At 41.6% G+C, this 25,899-nt stretch overlaps 1 protein-coding gene across 1 annotated transcript in view; it reads right to left on the bottom strand.

Annotated features, from left to right (window-relative positions):
• Window positions 1-25,899, bottom strand: part of LOC146811660 (serine protease 27-like) — an 81,177-nt gene that overhangs the window by 15,228 nt on the left and 40,050 nt on the right. The window contains exon 5 of the mRNA XM_085615094.1: window positions 25,437-25,606. Coding sequence (XP_085471220.1) covers window positions 25,437-25,606 — 170 coding nt within the window. The remainder of the gene's footprint in view (window positions 1-25,436; window positions 25,607-25,899) is intronic.

Below are 25,899 nucleotides of genomic sequence, written 5' to 3'. Positions count from 1 at the left end.
TCAGTAGCAGGATCAGCGATTTCTCCCTCCATCTCCAAGCATTTCCCTGCAATACCTAAACCCCCTCACACACTTATATCTAATATACGTGATGGGCACATTGACTTAAACAGTGTTAATCAGATGACCGAGGAGACCCAGGATCTGGACTCCGTGCCACAAAATCAACAAGACGCCCCAGAAAATGTTTCAGACAATAACCCAATTTCTTAAGCCTAGTATGTATTAGAACATTCACTTATTTGTATGCAGGTTCCCCTTAAGACTAAAAAAATGTCAGGAGAAATAATGAGAAATGGTCCATGACTAGAAAACTAACTGGTGATTTTGATAACATTTTTTGGATAACATACTAAATCAATGAATTTCTTGATATCAGTTTAGGATAGACATGAAAGTATATGTTTCCATACTCAGGAGCCTGGTCACAAACTGCACACTGTAGTGTGTTTAGTAGCACTACAATAGTACTATTAACAGACTACAAAATGGTATTCAAAAACCTATTTAGGGAGGTCTCCACCTCGCCTATCTTTTCTACAGGGACATCTCCACTCAAACTGTTGCAATCTCTGCACACAAGTAGTAAATGTGGGAGGAACTGGTGCATGTCACTAGAAAATGAGGAATACTTATGATTAAATGGTTGAGGTTTGAGGAGGAGGAATGAAGGGTTAAGGCAGGGCAAGGAGGGTTTTAGGAAGGGACAAACATCCTCTTACAAAAGCGTGAGCCTATTGCTATTCACAAACTGCATTTCAAAACCCACCTACAAAAGCGTAAGCCCATTGCTATTTCAAACTTCACTTCAAAAACTGCTACTGTGAAAAAGGACACAAAACTGTAGTAATTGTGCTCCAGCACATTTCACCACCCATCACATCTGGGCTGACCACACAAGAAATTAGCTCATGCACCAAACAACAGTTTTCTGCTTTTACTATGTTGGTAAATATGTTTGTTGTTTACTCCTCATTTAGAGGAATCATTATTTGAGGAAGAGATCAGTAAACCGGTAAAGGAGCAACATCCTTGGGATGTTCAGGAAAGCTGTTTTTTTCCAGGTACCACTTCTCATTTGAAGTGATCCTTGACATTGTGACTGACTGGGAGCAGGAGCTTTATTAAGCTACTGCCCACTCTGACACTGTCTTTACCCATGTCAAAATACTGTTTGCATTCCATTTCATGGACACTGGATCTTGCAAAGTGTCAGTTCTGACAACGTGGGCATGTCACAGGCCCGCCAGTAGTGGTGAGGTACTGTGTGCATCAACCGGAGAGTGCACCAGTTATTATCACCATACCATAGTCACTGGTCGCAAGGCAAAGGGTGTCAAGAGAATTTTAAGCTTTTGCCTTTCATGTGGGAGGTGTCTTTGACTGCAAGCCACATGTCACTTCAGTGACCTCACCACATATCACTCCTTTTCAGCAACAGACCCTGCTGTCACTTCATCAACATGAAAGCTGCCTGTGATGAGGGGCTGTTTCACTGATGTGCATTCTTCCTTTCCTGGAAGCATACATTACATCTACATCTTTGGTTAGTCATCTCTTGCATGTAGCTTGGTTGCTATGGATTTCAGTGACATATGGCTCATTGGTAAGTAGAACATCTCACACTGGGGGATGTGTAAACCTGGAGGTGGCATCTCAAGTATACTCATTGATCACTACAATGTAACACACACACACACTGACACTTTCTACGTGGATGTAGGCATGATGTATTACATGTTGAATAGAGATCCCCTTTGAAGAAATATCACACCTTTGTAAACTCTCTCTCACCATTTCTCATACCCTACAGAACAGTAACCAACCACACTACCTTATCAGAGATTAAATAGGGCACACATACGTGCATGAGACATTATTGATGGCACTTTTGGAACCCTTAAGGGGTGATTGAAGATGTCTTCACCATCTATGGGTGTGATCCAGCAGTGAACCAGCAATTATACCTTTCGATATTCATGTACCTCCCATTAATGTTTCAATATTGTAAACATATTAAATCTGATTGGACAGGCAAGGGGGGGAAGATCATCACACCATGTTTATGTGTCGTCTTAGTCTATCATTCTATTTTTCACAAATCCAACCCCTTAATTTTTATTCCAAATTTGTATTCCGACCTGTATTCACATCTTATTAGAAACAATTGTTTTTATTTTCCGTGAACATCCCTTCAGCCAGAAGTCTTTTGTGCTTGTTCCGAGGGTATGTAACTTTTTTGTCCTTGGATCGCATTCAAGAATATCGTCACACTTCTGTCTCAATCTCACCGGGCATGCACGTGGAGCAGGTGACTAACAGACTCTGGATTCATACGAGAGGCCCAAATTATGCATTAATAGGAGAGTCCGAAAACCAAATGTTATTTTAAAAAATAAATGGTTTCACTGTATACAACCTATCTCTACTCTAATCCCCTTTAATCAACATTACTTCCCCTGCGTTAGCATTAGTAAAATAGCTAGGTTTAGTTTCAGCAAAACAGATGCTCAGCATGTGAGATTTCAAGCGTTTGCTCATGCGCAAGAAATTCCCTCGAAGCGACAGCTCATCATACTGCATAGATGCAGTTGACGCATGCGCAATAAAGATTTCCCATTAGCAGCCATTTTAGATTTTTGCTCGAGTTATTTATTAGTAAACACATACCCAAGCTTCTCTGTCTCTTTATGTTCAATGTGATGTGTATTAGTTTTATACAATACATGGTTCATACACTGTTAAAAGTTAAATGAGAGGATTGCTTCCGAGCAAGTCTCTTTTCTATGAGTCCTTGCTCCATCAGGTGGGGGGGGGGGGGGGGTCCTGCTGCATTTCTCAGACGTTGTGTATAAGAATGTTGTATCAAACATACAAAAGACAAGTGGAGGAAAGCTATAAATTGCTAAAGAGTTCTTTATCAAGTGGAAACCAGTAATAGGTTGCTTGTGCTCCGTATCGGTGAGGACTGGGCCTGGCAGTTCATGCTGGACTGTTCCCATGAAGGGCAGGGACAAGATGATTTGCATTTGGCTGGGTCCAAACTAGGGTGACACGGTGAGAAAAAGAACAATGGGTTGGGATGCTACCTGAGTGATTGATAGTGGATGGACAAATTGCAGGCATTCCGCCCATCAAATTTTGTTCAATTTAGGATTGTTGTAGCCTTTTGTGTGTTGTACAGCATCACCATAAGGTGGGGATTATGTTAAACCTTGACCCTGATCAATGCCCACTTCCTGCTACCAGTGGTGGGGTATACAACAGAGCTCAGGGTACACTGTTGTTGGATCAAATATATGTTAACATTTTTCTTGTGCTTCTAGTTTAGTTGCTGCATTCTAGGGGTTGGACAGTCTCTGGATGATGGACTTTTTATGATGGACTGAACATTTGTCCAAGTATATCATCCTGAGGGAGCTCTGTTTAATTTATATAAGCAAACACACAATACTCTATTTGAAAATAATTTTATTTATTTATTTATTTATTTACGCAACTTTTATAGCGCGACAAATACCCGAAGGTGTCTCGGCGCTGTGGAGCAACTGGAATCTATCATCAAGTCATCCTTTTACTGATTAAACAGCCATGTTTTCAAGAGCCTGCGGAAGCTCATCAGATTCGGGGCAGTTTTGATGGCTAGTGGCAAGAGGTTCCAAAGTTTTGGAGTGGCCACTAGAAAACGCCTGTCTCCCCAGGTGACCGATCTTGTGCGTGGCACCGGGAGGAGACTGTTATTGGCCGATCTTAATTGCCTCCTAGGAGTGTACAGCTGGAAAGCTTCAACCAGAAACCTAGGTCCAATGCCATGTACAGCCTTATAAGCAATACAGAGGGCCTTAAACTTGACGCGGCTCTCCACTCTCAGCCAGTGAAGCTGACGAATACCAGGCGAGGTGGATTTGCGACGAGGGATGTTAAGGAGAATCCTAGCAGCCGCATTCTGAATAGATTGTAGCTTCGTTGTGACACGCTTCTGGGTGTGAAGGAGAAGTGCATTCCCATAATCTATCCTGGAGAAGACTAGGGTAGAGACCAGGGTCTTCCCAGCTGACGGCGGGAGATAAGGCAGCAACTTCTTGATTTTTTTCAAGATGAAAAAAGACGACGACACAACCTTATTGGCGTGGAGGTCGAAAACCAACTTATTATCAAAGAGCACTCCCAGGTTTCTAGTTTTTTCTACTGGAACAGGTGGAGGGCCAAGCTTTTCTGGCCACCAACCAAAGGACCATTCAGGGGAGAGTCTTCCAAAGGTCATGACCTCAGTCTTATCCGAATTGAGGCGAAGGCAGTTCAAAGCCATCCAGCTACTGACCTCAAGCATAGCTTTCTGAAAGTTGGCTGCTACCGTGAGACCATCCTTATGAATGCCCAGCACCAGCTGGGTATCATCTGCATACGATGTAAGCTGTATCCCATAGGCCTTTATTATCCTCGCCAAGTCCGCTACATAGATATTAAAAAGCATAGGACTTAGCGAGGAGCCTTGTGGGACTCCACAAGGGAGTGCAGAGATAGGGGAATAGAAATCTCCCAACTTTACTGTCTGGGTACGGTTTGCCAGGAACGATGAGATAAGATCCCTGGCGCAACCGTTAATCCCCAAAGCGGTGACACGGTCGACCAAGGTGGCATGGTCGACCGTGTCAAAAGCTGCTGATAAATCCAAAAGGATAAGAACAGCCGCCCCTCCCTGATCCATGATCACCCTGATCTCGTCAGAGGCCTTTATCAATGCAGTCTCTGTTCCATGCCCTTTCCTGAACCCAAACTGCGTATCGTCGAGAAGCTGGTGAGTCTCGACGAACTCTGAGAGCTGTCTATTCATCAGGTATTCGCATACTTTGGCAGGAAAGGGCAGGCACGCGATCGGTCTGTAGCTTACAACAGCTGTGGGATCTAAGGAAGGTTTTTTCAGGAGGGGTTTTATGACAGCGTTCTTCCATATACTTGGAAATTGGCCTGTCAAAAAAGCAGAATTGCAGATCTCCATGAGAGGGCGGGAAATCACTTCTGTGAGTTTTAACATCACGGATGGAGGACAAGGATCCAGTGGGGAGCCTGATTTGATAGTAGAGACGATTTTAATCACATCCTCATGTGAGGCGGGTAGAAAGCATGAAAAATGGTCATGGTTGTAGTAGGACAATGCTTCTTTCCCGCTCCCACCTCTACATTCAGTTCTCGAGTTATCTTCAAAGGAAGCATATATATCTGCAACCTTTGTGATAAAGAAGGCTGCTAATTCGTTACAGAAGGCCTGTGAGGGCTCCACTTCAGGCCCGACAGGGGGGGTAGACAAGCTAGTGACAACAGAGAAGAGTTCTCTGGCCGAGTTAGCAGCGGTCTTAATTTGTGCTGAGAAAAATTCGGTTTTTCGGGCCAAGATTGCCTTTTTATAAATCTGAAGGGCATCTTTATAAGTTTGTCTGGCTATGGGGCAATAGACCTTCCTCCAGCGCCTTTCTAGATTTCTGCAGTGTTGGCGATGTAGTCGAAGATCTTCATTGTACCAGGGGGCCGAGGGGGATACTCTGTTGGGCTTCGTAATTTTCTCTGGAGCCACTAGGTCAGCGGCGCTTCGGATCCAGTCCTGAAAAGCCAGGGCCGATAGTGCCGGAGTGTTTCCACCCCGAGGACGGGAGGAAGCCAGGGAATATAGCATCTGAGGCATGTCTGCAGTTTTCCAGGCACGAGTGCCCATTCTGGTTCCCGGCCTAGAGACTAAAGGGGCAACAGGTCGTATGTCTATTTGAAAGATAATGGCCCTGTGGTCAGACCAAGTAATTGGGATGATATCTAATACAGATATACCAGGGTCATTCGTAAATAGACCATCAAGGGAATGTCCAGCTTGATGCGTAATGCCCTTGACTAGTTGGTGCAACCCTAAGTTGGAAAAATCAGCTATGAGTTGGGCAGTATCGGAGTTGTCCTGCTCTTCCAAGTGAAAATTAAAATCTCCCAATATAGTGTATGTATCAGAACATATAATATTGTCACTTAGGTCAGAAAGGGAGGAAAGAAAAGAATTGCGGGGGCCAGGGGGACGATAAAGTATGATACCCTTTAATGCCTGCTTGGGGGTAATGCTAATGGCAAAAGCGGCTGATTCGCAGTTAGCCGAGTTTATAGGATCAAGTGTGGTACGATATTTATCCTTAAAAATAATAGCAAGGCCGCCACCTCTTCCTACAGGCCTGTCATGTCTGACAACACTGTACCCAACCGGAGTAGCATTACAGAAATCCGGACCAGACCCGGCATCTGTCCAGGTCTCAGTAGCAAACAGTAGATCCAAATCATGAGTGACGATAAATTCATTAATATAAAAGCTATGACATGGAAGTGAGCGCGTGTTAATGAGCGCCGCTCGACATCCATGCGAAGCTCTGTTTACTACAGCATAGGACCTGCCATCCTGTAGGCCAGAATGGGCAGGAATGCTGGATTGGGGGAGAAGATAACCACAGCCTGGACACACAAATAATCGAGTGGCCATCGCATCTTTCAAGGGGGCCGTAGTACAGGTCGGACAGATCTTACCAACATGCAACTCTTTTAAATGCCGGGAAGAGTACATCAGTCGGGGGGCAGGGGTTATGGCCCTGGGCCGTGTCCGGCCGCGGACGGGCGCAGACGGGCTTGGCTTTGGCGCGGCTTCGGCGCGCGCCCGCTGCGCCAGCCCGCTGCGCCGTCTGAACGTGGTACTCATTATATAGAACGTGAGGAGGGCGGGAGGCCAGCGCGACTAGAGCGCAGCCCCAGCCCACACCCAAGATGGCGCCCGCCGCCGCCTTCCCCAAAACAAAAGCGGTAAGGCGAGGCAAGAGAATGAAAGTGCAGCGTGAGTAGGTGTCAGTGTGCCTGCTCTCAGTTCCCAACTAATCACTGTGATTTAAAAGTCCCCCAAATTATTTAGCACATAAAAATGATTTTACATAAAAACGCTACTTTCTGAACAGTAAAAACGATAGGAATTGACTGATTGACTGATTTGCCAATTCACTTTCTATGTTATTTCTATATTATTTCAACACTTTTCAATAATAACTCTAAAGTACAAGCTCTCACAGAGCACACTCAAGCGTCAAAGCATACTAACTAAAAACCTTACTTTTGAAAAATAAATGACAATACACAAACAAAATATGTTACAATGTTTTTAATAGAGAAATCCTCTATTGTTTGGGGTTTCTCCACATGCAGGGTCTCTCTCATGCATATGGCGGTATCCCTTTCCCATGCTGAGGGTTTCTAATCACATGCAGACTATCCGCCTGTCATGCTGACATCTCCACCCCACACATGGGGCAGAGAGCGGCACACCACTTCAAACATGTAATTAAATACAGGAAGAGTAAGTCTATAATATTGTGGTCATCTGAGTCATTCATTCACCACAACAGCATCCTCCTCAATCCTGCTGCTCCTTTCTACTTCCAAACCCCCAACGTGCCTGAGAGCAAGATGAGGAAGAATTTGAGATTATTTGTGAGGGTAGCCTCCAAACTTCTCTAAGCCATATAGAGGTCCAGGTACTAAGCTGAGAAATGCAGCATGAGCCCAAATTTGGAGAGATGTAGGCACACACTGCAGTGTGCTGGATGCCCACACCCTGCAGTTGAATGGGAGTACAAGAAGTGCTGGAAGGACCTTCTGGGTGTAGGTTCCCAGCCATATTCTCTGTACCCAGCATGAACCCACTGCATAGAAGGGTAAAGAGAGCATCCTGGCCAACTCTCCCCTCTCAGCTGGAAGAGCTTGAGCAGCAGGCAATTGATAAGTGTGTTATTTGTATAATGATTCAAGAGCAAGTATATTTTGATATTTGTAGCCAGTATATTTATAGTCTGAGCTTTGTTCTAACATTCCATGCTGTATTTGACCTGTGTTACTTGTGTGCTTTGTATAAAAGGAAAGTTTACAAATATTGACATGCATGTAAAGCATTTTTGGTTGGATTTACTAATCATCTTACCATGCCTTAATGGAAATGTGTTTCATATTCTATAGTTTGTGACTGCGGCTAACATTTAGGATATGTAACATTTCCATTTTGTCGAAGTTGTTTTATGCGAAAGTTACATTGTGTACTTTTACTTTAATTTCAAACCATCATATTGTTAAAGTAAAAATGTAAAACAACAAAATAATTATCAAAATATTATTTGCATTTTTTATATATATATAGATTAGAAATAATACAAATTCCTTTCTTTTAAAACCTTTTTTTGCCTTATGCAAATATACATAAATCAATGGTGGATGATATGTTCAAGATGTTATAAAACATCTTAAAACCTTCGAACCTAGGATTATGTAAAAAAAAAGCACTCTTTATACATACCGTCTTTGAATGCTTGATTTAAAAAAAGTTTTTAATATAAAGAGTATTTTTTTTTAATTGAATGATTGAAAAAATGATCAAGTGAATATTGGCATGCTAAAACTTTAACTCCTTCCTTGCGTGCGGAATTTCCGCGCTGTGCGGACGTTTCCATTAGTGGGCGGGTATTTGGATGGTCGGAGGCCGTCCTGCGCACTCGCCCACCGTGACGTGTGACGGCTCCCGGCCGTCACGAGCATGGAAGAGGTTAATAAAAATTCACTATTTTTTTTCATTTAAGCACATAGTATCCTTTTTAAACAAAATTGATTTTATATGCAGTATTAGACATATGAATTAAAAATGTCTTTCTTTTTTCATCTTTTTCAGCGGATCAGATTGGTCAACCATCATCAGATCAGGACCAGGATCACAGAAGACGATTCTCGAGTTAGTGGTGGTGGAGAATGAGGAGGTGGAGGTGGTGCAGGAGATTTGGGCAGAGGTGGTATGTTGCCAGCTGGTGTGTCCTTCCTAGACGGAGGTGCCTTTGTAGAATCTTGAGCAGGCATTGGCTGTGAACAATGATATTGGCCTGTTTTGATTAATGCCTCTATCATCTTCATGTGCAAGGCATGTTACCTTGAACTTTCTTCGCTCCAACTTTGAAGATATTCTTAGTGCATCTTTGTCATTCCATTTTGCAATGTAATCCGTAAATTGGTATGTCGAATAAACATCTGAGGGGGTCTTTTTTGGGGCACAGCTATTCCATGGAGAGGAGCCCATTGCATAAATATCCTCCTGTACGTTAAACTGCTAAGGAAACAAATGATCCTTTCAGAGAGCAGGATCAGACTATGCGAACCAGAGGGGTGTCATCAAAGCAGTTGTGGGGTGGGGAAGAATGATGAATGGGGGATACTAATTACTCATCATGTATGAAAGAAGACCAGAGGAACACCTTCATGGGAGAAATGTGAAGTAAATTCTACAGAGCTACATGTTTGTTGAAATATGTATCTTAACATCGCATGCAAATACATCGCATGCCTTTACAACGACTGTGTTGTTACAACGCGAACCAGTACATTGCAAGCCATTACAACGACTTGCTGTAGGGGGCGCGCTGGACTTAGGAATTGTATTATTTACTATTCCTACTCCACTTTGTGCAACAGAAGGGAAGGTGTTAGATTGTAAATCCAACACCAGCGCGTTCCCTACAGCAAGTCCTTGAAACGACTTGCAATGTAGTGGTACGCGTGATAACAACATGGTCGTTGTAACAACTGTGTTGTAAAGGTACCGCGTTGTGGAGATAGCACTGTAAACACTGTTTCCTGTTAGTTGACTGCTGTGTACAGAAGACTTTTGGATAGGAGAAACAGGCATCCCTGGATGGCTTGCTAAAGGCTGTGGACTGACAATCCTGAGCAACAATTTAAGAGGAATACTTCCCAGCCCTAATATAGTCTTCTTAGAGATATACTCTATGGGGGCAGCAAGGTCTTACATTCCTCAATCTGGTTCCTGCTCCTTCTCATATTCACCTCAAGCAGCATTAGCCGCTGAGATAGTTGTTTGGAAGAGGATTGTCTTCTCTCCTTAGATTGCCCACCATCCTCTACTTGTAGATAGTTCAGAATCATCATCCAGAGCAATGTCCAGAGCACCTGCAAGAACAAGATGTAAACAGTTTAAGTGCATTTAATACAGTTTTCTGCCTAAAGTTCCTTACAGTACTCCCATTGTTTGTTGACTTTTATTGCTGGTTTTCAGAATCTTCAAAGTTGACCTGTCTCCAGTGAATGTGCTCTGATCCCTAAAAATTTTGAAAATGGCCAAAACCTCAATTGCCATATTTAATGTTCCCATAAGGTCATAGTGTATGGTGACTAAAGTGCATGCATGGCATGAAAAGTTAAACGCCATCTGTGAACGACACCAGTACTGTGCCATTGACTAGTCTGACAAGACAAACATGACTCCAGGCCTACCACCACAGCCTGCTGCTGCAGTTTTAAAACATGAACCTGTCAAAAAAAAACTTTTAACTGGAGAATGCCTCCCTTTAAAATATTAATGAGTCACCCAATGTAGGCTTTGTGGCCAACAGGGCTGCTTGATGGTATCAAAAGCAGGACATGTACAAATTTAAAGGTAACATGTCCTTACAGTGGCTAGCACTCAAACACTGTTTTTATTGTATGAAAGCTGACTAATACTTGGAAGCAATATAATGTAATTATTCTGCTTTCTCAAGGTTGGGGGGGGGGGCAGCTAGAAAAATAATCCAGGGACTGTTTTTCATATTTATTAAAAGCCCAACTCAATGATAAAGTTGGATTTGAATTTTTATTAAGGAAAACTGAATTTACAATGTTACCTTTTCCATGCCTGAAGTTCTTGGAGGATAATTTGCATTAACCTACAACTGCCGCCCAGCCGGTGAATGGCCCTGATGGGGTAAAAAAACTGCTATCAGAACAAAAACAATGGCCTGGGTGTGGGAAGGTGTTTTTTTCATCTGGTAGGAAGACAGTTGGACAGTGTCCAGGAACTTAATTCACTTTAAAAGGGCCCTCTCCTGTCAGTCACATATACAGTTCCTACTTTAACAGCCCCTCTCTTTTTTCCTACCAGTCAGGCAGACACTGAGCCCAGTGCCAGAAAGCCTGCCACTAGAACAGGTTTGAAGTGACCCAGGAGAGAAGTGCTCATTACTCTAGCCACACCTCTGGATGGACACGTAGGCTTTGCACAAGTTGGGGCAGACTTTCTCCATTTTAAATTTTGTAAGTAAGGGGCACTGTGGGATTGTTTGCAAAAGAGCAGACAAAAAGTACTGCATAAGTGGGTAGGATACCCCTGGGAACCTTTACTATAATGGTGAGGGAGTAATCGCCCACCCACAATCTAGTAATAGTCATAAATGTGACACCTTCTTCCGAACATTCTGGATCTCTGGAAGAAGAGAGGAAGCAGTAAATTTGCAGTACACCTGCTATTTGAGACCCTTGAGGAGGCCTGAAGGGCTGAACTTGCTCTCACTTGAACCCAAAACAAACAAGAGTCAGTTGAGTGCTCTCTTGTGTAAGCTAGATGGCCACAGCAAGATTCTATTTTTCTAAAGTGTGCAGCTGCCTCTAATAATTGGACCTGATCTGGACCCTGCTGATGACCTCTGCTGGAGGGAGACTTTCCACCCACGTGCTGATCCTGAGGTCCTCGGACCCTTGGTCTTGTTAAACTTGACTTTTACCACCACTCCTGAAAACCTGGGACTTAGAAGTGTTTTGGCTTTCAAAGCCTTGAGAGGCACTGGGCAAACCTGGCATTCCAAGCCGCCCAAGGCATGACCTTGCTGTTCTTGAAACATAGGTTTACCCTGCTGAGAGCTTTTCTGCTGCAGCAAATCTTTTTCTTGGATACCCCAACAAGTGGGTATCTAGCCTTGTGATGCCTTTGTCAGAAAAACCCCTCTGCCTTGCCCTGCTGGAGGATTTCGAAATCCGAAAAAGAGACTAAGGGCCTGATTTAGAATTCACCAGATGGGTTACTCCCTGATAGACGTGATGGATCTTACAAATGTATTATATCCTATGGCACTTGTAATACGTCAGCTAAGATATCCTTCAGGTCTGTGACAGAGCAATCCATCCACCGAACGCTAAACCAGGCCCTAAGTCCAAAGGTACAAATCCTGAAAAGGGGAAGGCACCAAATGTATCTGACTGGCCAGAGGACTTTCCACAATGCAAAATTTTAATCTTCATGCTCGGAGCTTTTGCCGCCAAAACCAGTGGATTTACTGGGACTTCACCCAATGCCTATTCAACTAACTGCCTGTTGCCTTGCCCGCTAAAGATTCTGACTTCCAGAAAAACAATAAATCCAAAGGTTAAACTTGCATCCAGGTCAACCCTGATTGGTTTATCTCACCGTAGCTCCAATGCAACCAAACTGAAGTCACACCTAGGTCTCAAACTACCGTCACCATTGACAACCATTGTGCTTTGCACTTTTTGGTACTATGTTTGCTTAAACGTCTTGAAATTCCGGTTTCGCCCTTCGTGGATTTTCATCATTTTTATGACATTGTGCTCAATAAATTACTCTCTATAGTAATGGTTTAGGATTTTTATGATGTTATGTTTTTGACTTTTTAACTGTTTTGGTATTAAGAAATGCTTTACAAAATGTCTTCAAATAATGTGTGTGTTCTGTGCCATAGGGTAAGCTCAGGTTTAATTTACTGAAACCTTTAACTAGACCTAACAAGTTATTGACTTTATTACTTGTGGTGGACTACCATCAATGTCGTTTAATAATTCATTTTCTCTCATACTTTAGTTGACATTTTTCAGAAAATACAATAAATGTAGTACAATGTGGGCATAAAGAAACCTAGGCAATCAAAGGGTGAGCCATGCATGGAATTATTATAGCTCAAAAATTGACAACTCACTTCCTCAAGCCACAGATGTTTAATTTTTGCATGAACTCAATGATGGTAGCTGTCGAGCCAGTGTTCTCGTAGTTGATGTTGCCAAGGTATATTCTGACCTGGTAAATAAAGAGAGAAGAATTAGCTTCAATGATTCTTGACATACTATAAGAGTGATCTTGAGCACAAGTGCCAACGCATTAGAGATGAATATATTAAAGATAAATACACAATACAAGTTAATGAAATTAATATTGCTAGATACAGAAGTAAAAATCAGAGGTGCCCAGACTTATCTGACTGATGGATGTAGAGAACCTAATTGCGGCTAACAGGATATCCTCCGATGGCATGGTTTGATGTTCTCAAGGTGGATACGGGCTGTTGCAGGACTGACAATGCTAGAAGAGAGCGATATTTATATAGTAATTCCGTTCAGCAGTTCAGGCTGTAGCTGCGGCTAAAGGTCCTATAGGAAATTGCATGGGGAAAACACGTTTTGGGACCCCCCTTTTTTCTCGGCCCCTGTTAGATGAATCATCCCGAGACTTTCAGGATAGGAGTGGACTGGAGCTGGCCAAAAGTTTTGAAAATTTCGCGAAGATTCGTCAATCATCGCCAAAGTTATTCCAAATAGAATGTTGCAAATGTCCTATGGAAAATAGGTCCTAACTATAACTACCTACCGGCGACCGCCAGTAGATTATATATATATATATATATATATATATATATATATATATATATATATATATATATATATCGAATCCTCCTTCCGAAGTACACGCCGGTACTGCCAAAAGACACGGACACACAAATGCTGGTTCAAATTTCACGTGCTCAGTTTATTATTTCATAGACAAAGTTTGGTTCAGACGCGTTTCGACCGACACAGCGGTCTTGATCACATAATTAGCATGAACTGAACGTGACTTTTAAAAGGTGCCTACGCCCCCAGCTACGTGTAGACATAAACAAAATACTATCTCTCGGCTGCATTTGTCAATTGTATAAACACACAGGAATCAATTTAAACACATAAATGCAATGTTCATAAAAATATAATGGCTATTAAGGCATACATTTGCTTGTTAGCTAGATCCAGTCCAAATTGAACAATTCATTGGTTTTTCTCAAACCCAGGTTGTCAACCGTATCGCGCTACACTCTGTCCTTAGCTGCGATCTGGGTAATTTGCCTGCACTGCATTAAGTTACAGCAATTGCCATGGGTAGAAGTTAATCATAAGAGAACTCACCTCACCCATTATGTGCAAATAACGCCTATCCTGTGCAAATATAGCAAAAATCAGTTATCTGTACAAATACAGAAAAATTTGCAAACTTGCAAAAATATGTGCAAATCCAGCAAATTTTTTTAGATATCCGTGCAAATACAGCAAAATGTGCAAACCTACAAAATAATGTGCAAGACTTGCAAAACATTAAAAAGAGACCAATTCAACATTTTTAAACAATGGACCGGAAATCAAATAGAACATATCTAAATACATGTAAACAATATATCTACAGCCAATGCATGTCTAAAAAACGTACTGGGTATCTTACTTCGATGACACAAATGCTAAAAAAGACTAAGTGCAACAATCATATTTGTGTGAGTATTAGCCCAGAGGTAGCCAAGTGACTGAATCACCCTTATATATATATATAATACAGTATGATGTAGAGGAATGTAAGAGACCTCCATAAAAATATCATATAGTTCCTGAAAGACGAGGATGTACAAACATAAACCTAGTTTCCTATGCTCTAATATGTTGGAAATGAGACCTAATGTACGTACTTATTCCACAATGCATAAAGTAATTACATACATTGTGACTGCCTCAGGCAATTATAAAAAGTGATGTAGATCTTCCCCATTGTTCAACCCTCCTGGAATACGTGTGTCCAACTCCACTATATATTTACATTCCAGTTGCCTCAGAGCTTTTTCCCGGTTACCTCCTCTCTTCAATTTCGGTACTGAGTCTATAATATAATAGCTCAGGCAGCTCAGATTGTTATTGTGGCAAGTTTTAAAATGCCTCGCTACCGGGTAAGTTGGATCCGGGTTAACTATGGCCCTTAAGTGCTGTAAAATCCTAATATGTGCTTGCAGTTTTGTACTACCCACATACTTGAGTTCACATGTGCATTTCAATACATATACTACATGATCAGTGCGACATGTATAGTGTCCCTTGAGATATCTAGGGCTGTCGCTAAAAGGTGTAGTGTACTGGTTAGTATTTATGCCAAATTTGCACGCTCTACAGGAAGAGCATTTAAAGAATCCTTTCACAGGGGCTAGCCAAGTGCCACTGATAGATGTTTCCGGACTACTGGAAACCAGTTCGTCCCGCATAGAAAATGCTCGCCTGTATGTAATAGTTGGGGTTTTGGGAAGCACTGCCTTTAGGGTAGGATCTGTCAACACTATGGGCCATTCCTTACAAATGATGTTCTTAATAGTCTTAGCCTGCCTGCTATAGGTAGTGATAAGTCTCATTTCACTTTCATTAGACTCGTTGTCAGGGATATTATCAGTAAGCGTCAAGGTTTCCTGATGTGTAGTGTTTTGAGATATCAATAGATCACTTCTATTCCTTAGGTTAGCTTTAGTCATAGCTCTATTTAATCTTTTTTCATCATATCCACGCGCTAATAGCCTATTTTTGGCATCCAACTGATGCTCATCACATGCTGCTATAGTACTGCACGTTCTGTGGATACGTAAAAATTCCCCATAAGGAATACTATTGATAGTGTGTTTCGGATGGAAACTTTCTGCGTGTAACACCGTGTTCCCTGATGTACTCTTGCGATAAAGACTTGTTTCCAATTTATCATCTTTAAAATTGACCGTTACATCTAGAAAGTTTACAACATTGGTGCTAATATCAGCAGAAAATTCCAAATTTAAATCATTGTCATTGATATCATTCACAAAACCCAACGCCTCTTGTTCAGTTCCCTTCCAGATGACGAAAATGTCGTCTATATACCGCCACCATGATATAACCTTGGTGGACCATAGCTCCGCATGGCGGACCATGAGGACATGCCTCTCCCACCAGCCTACATGTAAACATGCATAGCTGGGAGAGAAGCATGCCCCCATAGCCACGCCTCTCAGTTGTTGAAATGTCTCATTATTGAATAGGAACATGTTGTTACTTAAGCACATACGAATCATATTAACTAACATGGTATTATGTTTGTAAAATTCCATACTCCTTTCACCCAGAAAGTATTCTACAGCCCGCAATCCATCGTCATGGGCTATGCTAGTATATAGCGCTGTGATGTCCATAGTTATTAAAATAACATCAGGTGGTAAAGTGAGGCTATTGAGTTTGTATAGAAAGTCCATAGTATCACGTATGTAACTTGGCAAATTCACTACCAAATCTTGAAGGAAAAAGTCAATATATTTAGAGGTGTTTTCAAACACACCATTAATTGCTGACACTATAGGGCGTCCTGGAATAGGCATAACCCCTTTATGCACTTTGGGAATAAAATAAATGCTAGGTAAGACCGGATGTTCTTTATGCAAATATTATTATTAGCGATTTGTATAGCGCCTGGTGACCCGGAGGCATCCCCGCGCTGAAAGGGCTAGTAATGCTCAGGGGAGGAGGAATTATTTAGGGAAGAGAAAGGTTTTCAATTCTCTGCGGAACCGGAGGTGGCAGGATTCCAGACGCAAGTAGCGTGGAAGTGAGTTCCAACCGGAGGACGCCTTTACTGCGAAGCGTCGACCACCAGAGCGCACCTTCCTGAATCTCGGAGCGTTGGCCAAACGTTCATTGTCAGAGCGCAAGGATCTGGAAGCCTTATAAGGAGTGACCATGTCTCTCAGGATCGAGGTGCCCTGGCCGTTGAGGAGTTTGTGGGTGGTGCACATGGCCTTGTTTCACCTCATCTTTGGTAAGCAAGCCCTCTCTGTGCCAAGCCTGTAGCTCATTTTTATATTGCTTGTGTGTGTTAGCAATCAGTGTTCTAGGAATCCTGCGATAACATTCCAAGTTGTTTAAATGATGGTAGGCCTCCTCTTTGTATTCCTTTTTTCCCCATAAGACCACGTTACCTCCTTTATCTGATTTGTTAATGATGACATTGTTGTTTTTCTTCAGTTTGGACATCAATTTGAAATATTCATTAAATTTGTGCGTAGAAGTTCTATTTCTGTTTTTCCATTGAGTTTGATGCTGTAGTTTTTTTAATTCATCAGTGATACGGTCATGGAATACATCAATAGAGTCACGTGGCATCGTCGGCATAAATGTAGACACTGGTTTAAATGGACTCTTACAGGATTTAGATATATTGATCCCTTCATAGTCTACCACCTCTTGTGTGGCGATATCAGTTTCCTGACTTCTGCTGAGTGCATTTAAAATTTTAATCGCATGCATGTCCGATGCTACCAGTCCCTTGGTGTTACTCTCCACTGTAGATGCACTACTTGTATTTGAATCCAATACCATCTCTTAACTTGCCTCATCACTTAGTTTGTTTTTGATGGTATAATATTTTTTTAATTTGATCTTCCGGATGAATTTAAACACATCAACCCTCGTATGCACATAATTGAAATTACTCTCTGGGCAAAAAGACAGACCTAATGAAAGTAAATGTTTTTCCGCCTCACTTAATTCGACATCTGTGAGGTTGATAATGGTGTTATCACTTACTTTCTGTGTTGCCTCCATTGTTGTCGCTGCTGATTTCGCCCTCATATATATATATATATATATATATTCACTGAAAAAACCATAGGTTTCACACACGTTATAGTTACGAATTAGCATTTAAAAAACCTTGCAAATTCAATTAAAAAACCATAGGTTTCACACATGTTATAGTTAGCTGGACATTTCACTCGTAAAAAACCAATGAAATTCCCGAGTTATAGTTAGTGTAGGCAACTATAACTCACGCGACCGCAATCCTCTGCTGATGACGTCAGATATTACATCACTGTATTTAGACACCTATTTACCCATGTCTTCTTCCATTAATCTTTAGCTATACATATATTACAATTTTTTATTTTTCAGAAAGACACATATGTAATCAGTGATGTAATATCTGACGTCATCAGCAGAGGATTGCGGTCGCGAGAGTTATAGTTGCCTGCACTAACTATAAAGAGGGAATTTCATTGGTTTTTTACGAGTGAAATGTCCAGCTAACTATAACATGTGTGAAACCTATGGTTTTTTAATTAAATTTGCAAGGTTTTTTAAATGCTAATTCATAACTATAACGTGCGTGAAACCTATGGTTTTTTTCAGTGAATTTGCACGGTTTTTTAAATGCTAAGTTATGTATTTATAAATTTTTTTTTTTTCAGGTTTTTCAGGTTTTTCACCGTGCGCGCAAAAAAAAGGTGGAAAACGTGAAAAGGGGGCAGAGTGGACAGTTCCTGACCCCCTAGCCTTGGTCAGGGGGTCACAGAAGGACCCCCAAGGGAGAAAAAAACTATTTATTTATTTTTTTAAATGGCGAGGTGCGCGCACCCTGCGCACACGGTGCACTTCGCGCACCGCGCGCGCGCTGTGGGCGGTCGGTGCACTTCGCGCACCGACCGCCCACGGTTCGGAGTGCGCGCGCGGTGCGCGCACCTCGCGATTTTAAAAAAAAAACCATTTTTTTTTTCTCCCTTGGGGGTCCTTCTGTGACCCCCTGACCAAGGCTAGGGGGTCAGGAACTGTCCACTCTGCCCCCTTTTCACGTTCTCCACCTTTTTTTTCACCCCCTCAGACTGCGAGAGACAAAATGGCGGCCGACACTTCCTGGTTTTGACCGATTCGAATGTTTACCGACATCTAACAACCAATCAGAATTGGGCTCGCGCACGGCAGGGTGCGCGCACCGTGCGCGCACAGTGCGCGCGTATAGATATTGATATGCTTTTAAATGCCATTTTCTCAGGAAATACTGAACAGATTTACACCAGACCTGCGAAAGGCACTTCCTTGACCTTATGGCTACCTCTCTGCCAAATTTCACGTGATTCTGTTCAGCCGTTCGGGCTGTAGCTGCGATTAAGGTCCTATGGAAAAATGCATGGGGAAAATGCGTTTTGGGACCCCCCTTTTTCTTGGCCCCCGCTTGACGAATCACCCCGAGACTTTCAGGGTAGGAGCTGAACGGAGCGCCCCATTTGTTTTGAAAATTTTGCGAGGATTCGTCAACCGGCGCCAAAGTTATTCAAAATAGAATTTTGAGATTTCCTATGGAAACTAGGTTGTAACTATAACTATCTACTGGCGACCGCCAGTAGATAATATATATATATAGAAGTCATTCTAAATCATGCATTAGGATGACATTGGATGGTTTCAAATGTTGAAACCCAAAAGGATATCTCTCCTGTATGTTAAGACAAGGCCTAACAGATATCTGATAGAGACTGCCTTACAATGCTAAATCTAAGGCCAGTTTTATGACTCAACACATACCTTAATCATCATTCATGGTGGAAATAGGGATGTGTGTGACAATACAAATAAAGCCATCCTGCCATTTACAAATAAAGAGAGGTTAGACTCAACCTCAAAAAAGAAGAGACAGAAGCAGATGTTGTGGCAGGTGATGGATCAGACAATAACACATGCCTTAAAAGTGAAACAAAATGAATGAGTATATGAGTTTATAATGGTTTAACAATATAAACATCAAAGTCACATTTCACTACAATTCTATGACATTAAAATCACAATGTAAAATATAGCATTAGGGTTTAACAAACCAGTAATAGAAATCCTCTACAGTGTGGTAGTATTATTGGTATTGGTAGCATAAAGACAAATGTCCAGTTCCTAAAGACTCAGCTCATGAGCCAACAACTATTTCCTCTCCTCTATTACGAATTTCTTCTCCTTTAAGACTCTGCCAGCCTCAGCCTTCTTTTTTGCTGTTTCCATTGCTAGCCTCTTCTCTTCCATTTTGAGCTTAGCCGTCTAAAGCCGGTACTCTCTCTCCTCCTTCCTATCTGCCAGCTCCTCTGCCCTTGGGCTGTCTAGGACCTACCTTAGGGGTGATATATGTGCATAAAATGGGACATTTTAGGCCTGGCAAAAGATTTATTTTGCCTGGTAGACATGGTGGAGTAAACTTCACACACAGGCTCTGCAGTGGCAGACCTGAGAAATGGTTATAGGACTACTGTAGTGTATGGCACAATCAGTGCTGCAGCCCCACTAGTAGCATTTAATTTACAGACCCTGGGTACAGGGGGAACCAATTTACTTGAGACTTATAAGTAAATTAAATATGCCAATTGGGGAAGAACTAATATTATATAACACTATGAATCCTCGGGTCAATAATAATGATGTGTGATTGTTGTAACAGATTACGTTTAGATGTCAACTCTCCATAGGGGAGAGATCCCTTTAAGGACGAATACCCTCACTCACCATAGGTGACATGCTACATCATTTGGGTATCTCCTCTCAGTGGAAATCCTAGTTCCACTGAGGGCTACAACTCGCTGTGAGGAAGGAGCTCAGGGATGTTTTCATGTAGAAGCTGCTACACTCTCGAGGATCCTAAAGTCCCATGGTGATTAGGATTAAGTGCAAAAAAACACAGCGCAAAACAGGAAAAAAAGTTATTTAAGACTACCTAGTGAGAGCAAAATAATCCAACTTTATTCGCTTGCTCTCTCTGATAGAGTTAAAAAGCAGTGCAAACAGCAGTATGGAAATAGACTGCCGGATTTTGACACACGGTCAACATGTTTCAGCCCCTATGATCTGATTCAGTATCCGGGCTTTCGTCAGGACCATAAAAAACTACAAAGCTGCTGCTCAAAGTGAAAAAACGCAAATGTGAAAAAACAGAAATTTTAAGGATACTAGACCAGTAATCCAGTGTATTCTTCAGTAATACTGGATATACCCAACTTTGTGGATATATACTCTCACCTCAACCTGGCGACAGCTCAGGGAAGGGGGCCCGCTCTATCCGTTGGTACCCCGTCGCGGTGCTGAAGCTGCGACCGGAGCAAAGTTGGGTATATCCAGGATTACTGAAGAATACACTGGATTACTGGTCTAACATGTAAACTCCTGGAGATTGAGGATGTCCTCTAAACTGTGTCTATTTGGATTTTATACTAGTGTTAATGAAAAAAAGAGCTACTAACTTTTTAGGTTTCAGATTAGTGTTGTTGAAGAAATGTATTGTCATGACACTGAAATCAAGTGTCAGCTCATGAAGGAACCTTTGGAAGGCAGATTTGAAGGAATGGGTGCAATCAGCAAGTGTCATAAGAGATGGTCTAGTACCAGCTGGGCAGGAAAGAGGAAGGTCTGAACATAAGGTATGTAGCACTTAAGATGTTAGAACATATATCAGACAGACTACCTCCATGATGAAAATCATGTAGCAATAAGCATATGAGTTTGGTTACTATGTTGTTGACCTGTTGATGTTCTTCATAGAATAAACATATTTTAACTTTCTGTCCTTATATTAACCCCTTCAGCGCGGATTACCGCGCCGTGCTGAAGGTTCGTTGTGCGGGCGGGGCCGTGACGGAGCGGTTCCGTCATCCGCACAGCGCGACCGATGCGCATGACGGAACCGCTCCGTCATGCGCATCGAAAGGGTTAAAATGGATTATTTGACATACTAGCATGTGGTGTAGTACCTGACACTGTAAGAGCACTCTGTCAATGAATGTGAAAACTTGAGCTGTGTATTGATTGCCAATGTGGGTTGTATTATTTTCTGTTTGAGGATTTTGGGGATATAATAAATAATTGTCTAGACAACCAACATTATATGTCCACATAATATTCCAAGACACCCCCTGTCATACGTCAATATACACACTGTTATACACTCACGTTTTTACATTCACATAACCACCAACATATCCACCATCATAAATCTCAAAAAAACCTTCAGGCATACAGAAAATCAGAAGCCAAAATACCCACATCATACATCCACAGACACTACCCACATCATATACCAGAGAATTCACTTACATGCCCTAGGCAGCCATCATCATAGGTCCAAACAATTAACATCGTGAGACACAATTGCCACAATCTAATGACAACACACCCAAAATAGCACTACAGAGCACCCACCATCATACCACAGTACACCAACATTCCTACCATTTTTACTTCAACACAACCAATACCATATGCCAAAACACCCACCATCATACATCCTCACAAACATCATGCACCAATACACCAACAGTCGTTCCCCAACACACCAGCCATCAAATGCCAACACACTCACCATCATATAGCCACAAATGTGCCAACAAATATCAATCATATGTCCTCACAACCAACATCATAAATTCATACACACAAACGCTCATATGCTAACACATCATCTATCACTTGTCTACAAAGCCAGCATTCGTTGTTAAGGATGATTAATATGTTAACAGTGGCTTCACCTTAAAATGTAAAAAAGCAATTAAAATATTGAGTTTAGCTATGGCTTTCATATTATGTCCCAAACTTGCAGTACTAAGTCTGCCTTCAGTCCCACCAGCATAAATCTTTGCAACGTCACATAACTTTTGAAACAGAAGCAACTACAGTATACTTCATAAAACATCAATAAGCACAGCATATCTGAACACTACCACACAACTAACTTCATATGCCAACAACCCCAACATAATATGCCAGCTTGCTTACTTTTATTCATGTTTATACCCACTGTCCTCTGGCAACAAACCCAGCATTATACAGAAATCCACTCAACGTCATTTATGAGCCAGGCTCACCATCATCAGATATCACCCATCATCAGATTTGTTTGCCAAACCACCAATACATTGTTACACCTATCAATGACAAAGCCTTGTGTTCTATCCATCGCTAAAGTTTCATACACCCACCACCAAACGTGCAGCCCAAAAACACACACACATACTATTATATATTGTGCAGCCAACAGTATACATTTACACACATACCTACAACCCATCTAGAAACTACACAGCCACATTCCTATGCACAAACACCTTTATCTATGAATGTACACCGACATCAAAAGCAAAGCTGATAATTACATATCTGGGTACTTTTATTGTACAAAAGAGAATATCTATACTTCATAGTTTCCTTTGAAGGAAAGAGCTTTGTGGTTTATGAAGTTGCCTTAACCCCTCATTTTCAATATTAGACCATATTACACAGTTATGTTTTATGCATCCTCTATATATTACATGTTTAGAAAATAATGTAGTGCTCCCTGTGAAATATGGAGTGCATTATCATAATATTAGACCCCAAAACACTGCCAAAAACGTATATACTTTCATGGCTTCGAGAATTATGCGGCATGGAAAACCAATTATGTGCAGGGATATCTAAATTATGGAGCGAAAATGCATAATATTCAGCAGATTCGCCACCAAAATGATTTTCATCCATTTGACCTACAGGCAACATTCTTTTGTGAAAGTTGCAAATTGTGCAGCAATATATATCATGAATTCAGTAAATCCATAATTGTACAGTAAGCAGGGCAGACATAGAATCATATACCTCTGCTGGCTCCTACCATTGTCCATTGTTTTAATCAAGTGCCCAATCTGTAAAAGAATAAGTGTTAGGCCAAAAGTTTTGCTTTCAAGCCCTTAGCTGTCACTACTGAAGATCAGGTTGCCGCATACCAGGGCTGCGTAGCCTTCAGTTCACACCATGCCTGATCAACCCCCAGACACTCCCTGATTCTTCATCTCAGCCCCTTGTAATTCTTTATCCACTTTTCTCCTTCTCTTTCTTTCCCTCTTTTGCATGTTTTTTCTCACGCAATGCATCAAAATCTGTAAAGTGTGTTGGTCCCCAAAATAACTGTTTTTGTGCCCACTCGCAAGCACTGAGATTAAGAACTGGTTTTTATTACAGATGTATTCATAAAAGCTAAACAACACCTAAATATTAGAATTCCAATCAGTGCTCATTCTTAGATACACTTAGAAGAAAACAGTTATTTCAAGCCAACTGTTACAATTTAAACATATATTATTAAAAGAAGTTACAGGCAACACATGTAATATCATCCTATATTGCTGTCTTTGGATTCTTGTTACAAAAGAAAAATCACTCAGCCTCTGGCCCATTGCTGTTTGATGTTTCCAGACCCCCTTGGTGCAATACTAGATCACGTTACATGTTTACCTGTTAATTATTCTCTATATATTACAGTTTTGGGTGAGTTTATTGCACAAACTGCAGTGATATAAAAATTCATAATTTACAGTGATAATTGAAGAATAAGGAGTTTCAGATAAAGCAGCCTTTGGTTCCTTGAAAATCACATTCTGGAATGGGCTTTGGGGGGCAGCCGACCATAGGGCGGTGTGCCTCAGGGGAGTTTGGAACAATGGTGCAGCCTAGGGCTACTTTGGGCTGGATATGGGCAAGGACAGGCTTCTCCAAAGAGTAGCTTGGGAGCTACTGGTAAGTACCTGTAAGTAGCTCTCCTGGGTGCAACCCAGTTTACTAAATTAGAAGCTTTTGCTTGGTTAATGGAATGTATGCGTACCAACATTTTAAAAATATGTATTTGAGAAAAAATGTGTGCCTTTTCAGAACTCAATACTGCTGGCAACTGTGCCTGATGAACTGGAGTGATTATTGCTGGTAATCTTGCGTATATGGTGCATGGTATATGGTGGCCACTAATGTGATACTGTCTGATGCTGTTACTATTACTACACTAAAAATGTATAGTAGCTTGTGGTTGTTTTTATTTAGCATAAGTATCACTTATTGGAAAAAGGGTTAGAGACCCTTGGGTTAGGCTATGTTGGCCTTCATGCCATTAAATATTTGGCCATTTTATATGACCAGTCACCATTTTGGTAGATGACATGGCGACTATCAGCAACAGCTAGTGAATTTCTTCCCCTCACCATGCCCTCAATCATGGTTCCTTTTTAGATAAGGTGGTAATAAGTAATTGAAGACTTTTAGGCTGTTTGTGTTGAGCACAGATGTTCAAGGAGGGTATTGTTTGTATTTGGTTGTCTCTTGGAGCAGATGCAAGCCAATGGGCGGTTTCAGTGGCCATGTTTATACATAAAGATGATGGTTGTGGACATAGGGGAAGCAGGACAATGGGGTTTGGTAATAAAGTTAAACCTGGAGGAAGCAACAGAAAAGGTAAGAGTTAGGATACAGTTAGATGATAATAGATGTAGGTGAAAGTGTTTATGGATGTAAAGGTTAACAATTCAATGTCAGGTTGGCGTTATAGTTGCAAGATGAAGATGTTCAGGGGGCGGGAGTCTTAGGGGTAGGGGGAATTAGGTCAAGTACTGTATAGTAAGGTTTAGTTTTGTGAGGCCAAGGCCTAGGGTTGTTGTTTGATGTGATGTGCAACTGTCTTCAATAAAGCGCCCTTTTTCACACAAGAAGTGAGTATATGGTCTGAGCTGCACCTTTTGGCCCAAACAGAAATCACACATTTTTGAAGCTATTGCCACCCAGTAAAATCTGATACAAGGCCCTGATTGCGATTAGAATGTTCAACTTTCATGAACAGACTCTTCATTTGGTTTAAGTACTTGAGAGCTCACTGATTACATAATGTACCTGGTTCCTATAACCAACTGCTAAATGACAAGTGAAAGCCTCACCTGGCAGGCATCTCTCCCGCCTTTTAGAAAGCCAGCGCAAATCATGTCACTCTTGATCATCCAATCTGTTGGCTTCTGCAATGGACTGCCATGGTAGAGACCATTGCATTCCTTGCGCCCAACGAGGGGAATCATCAGCTCCTGCAAAGTTCTGGGGGATGGGAGAGGCACTTATGAAAAAAGAAGACAAAGAAAAGAACACACATAAATTGACTTAGAAAGTAGACTTTGCCGAATTTAAATGCCATTTGAACATTGAGAGTTCTGAGATTCATACATCTTCTGATACATTCTAGTACTTCTCATTTTACCATTCGGTTGTTGTAATGTCATATTAGTAAGTGGAAACTGTTTGCTAACTAATTCCAGAGCACTACAGTTCTTGGCATGTAGTTGTCAATTTGCGTATTGCATCCTAAGGTCGAGGATCAGAAAAGTACCTGACCTTTAGAGCAGGGGCGGC

Source organism: Triturus cristatus, chromosome 7, assembly GCF_964204655.1.
Source record: "Triturus cristatus chromosome 7, aTriCri1.1, whole genome shotgun sequence".
Classification (NCBI taxonomy): domain Eukaryota; kingdom Metazoa; phylum Chordata; class Amphibia; order Caudata; family Salamandridae; genus Triturus; species Triturus cristatus.
The sequence above is the reverse complement of the archived record's forward strand: the minus strand, read 5'-3'. Positions and strand labels throughout refer to the sequence as shown.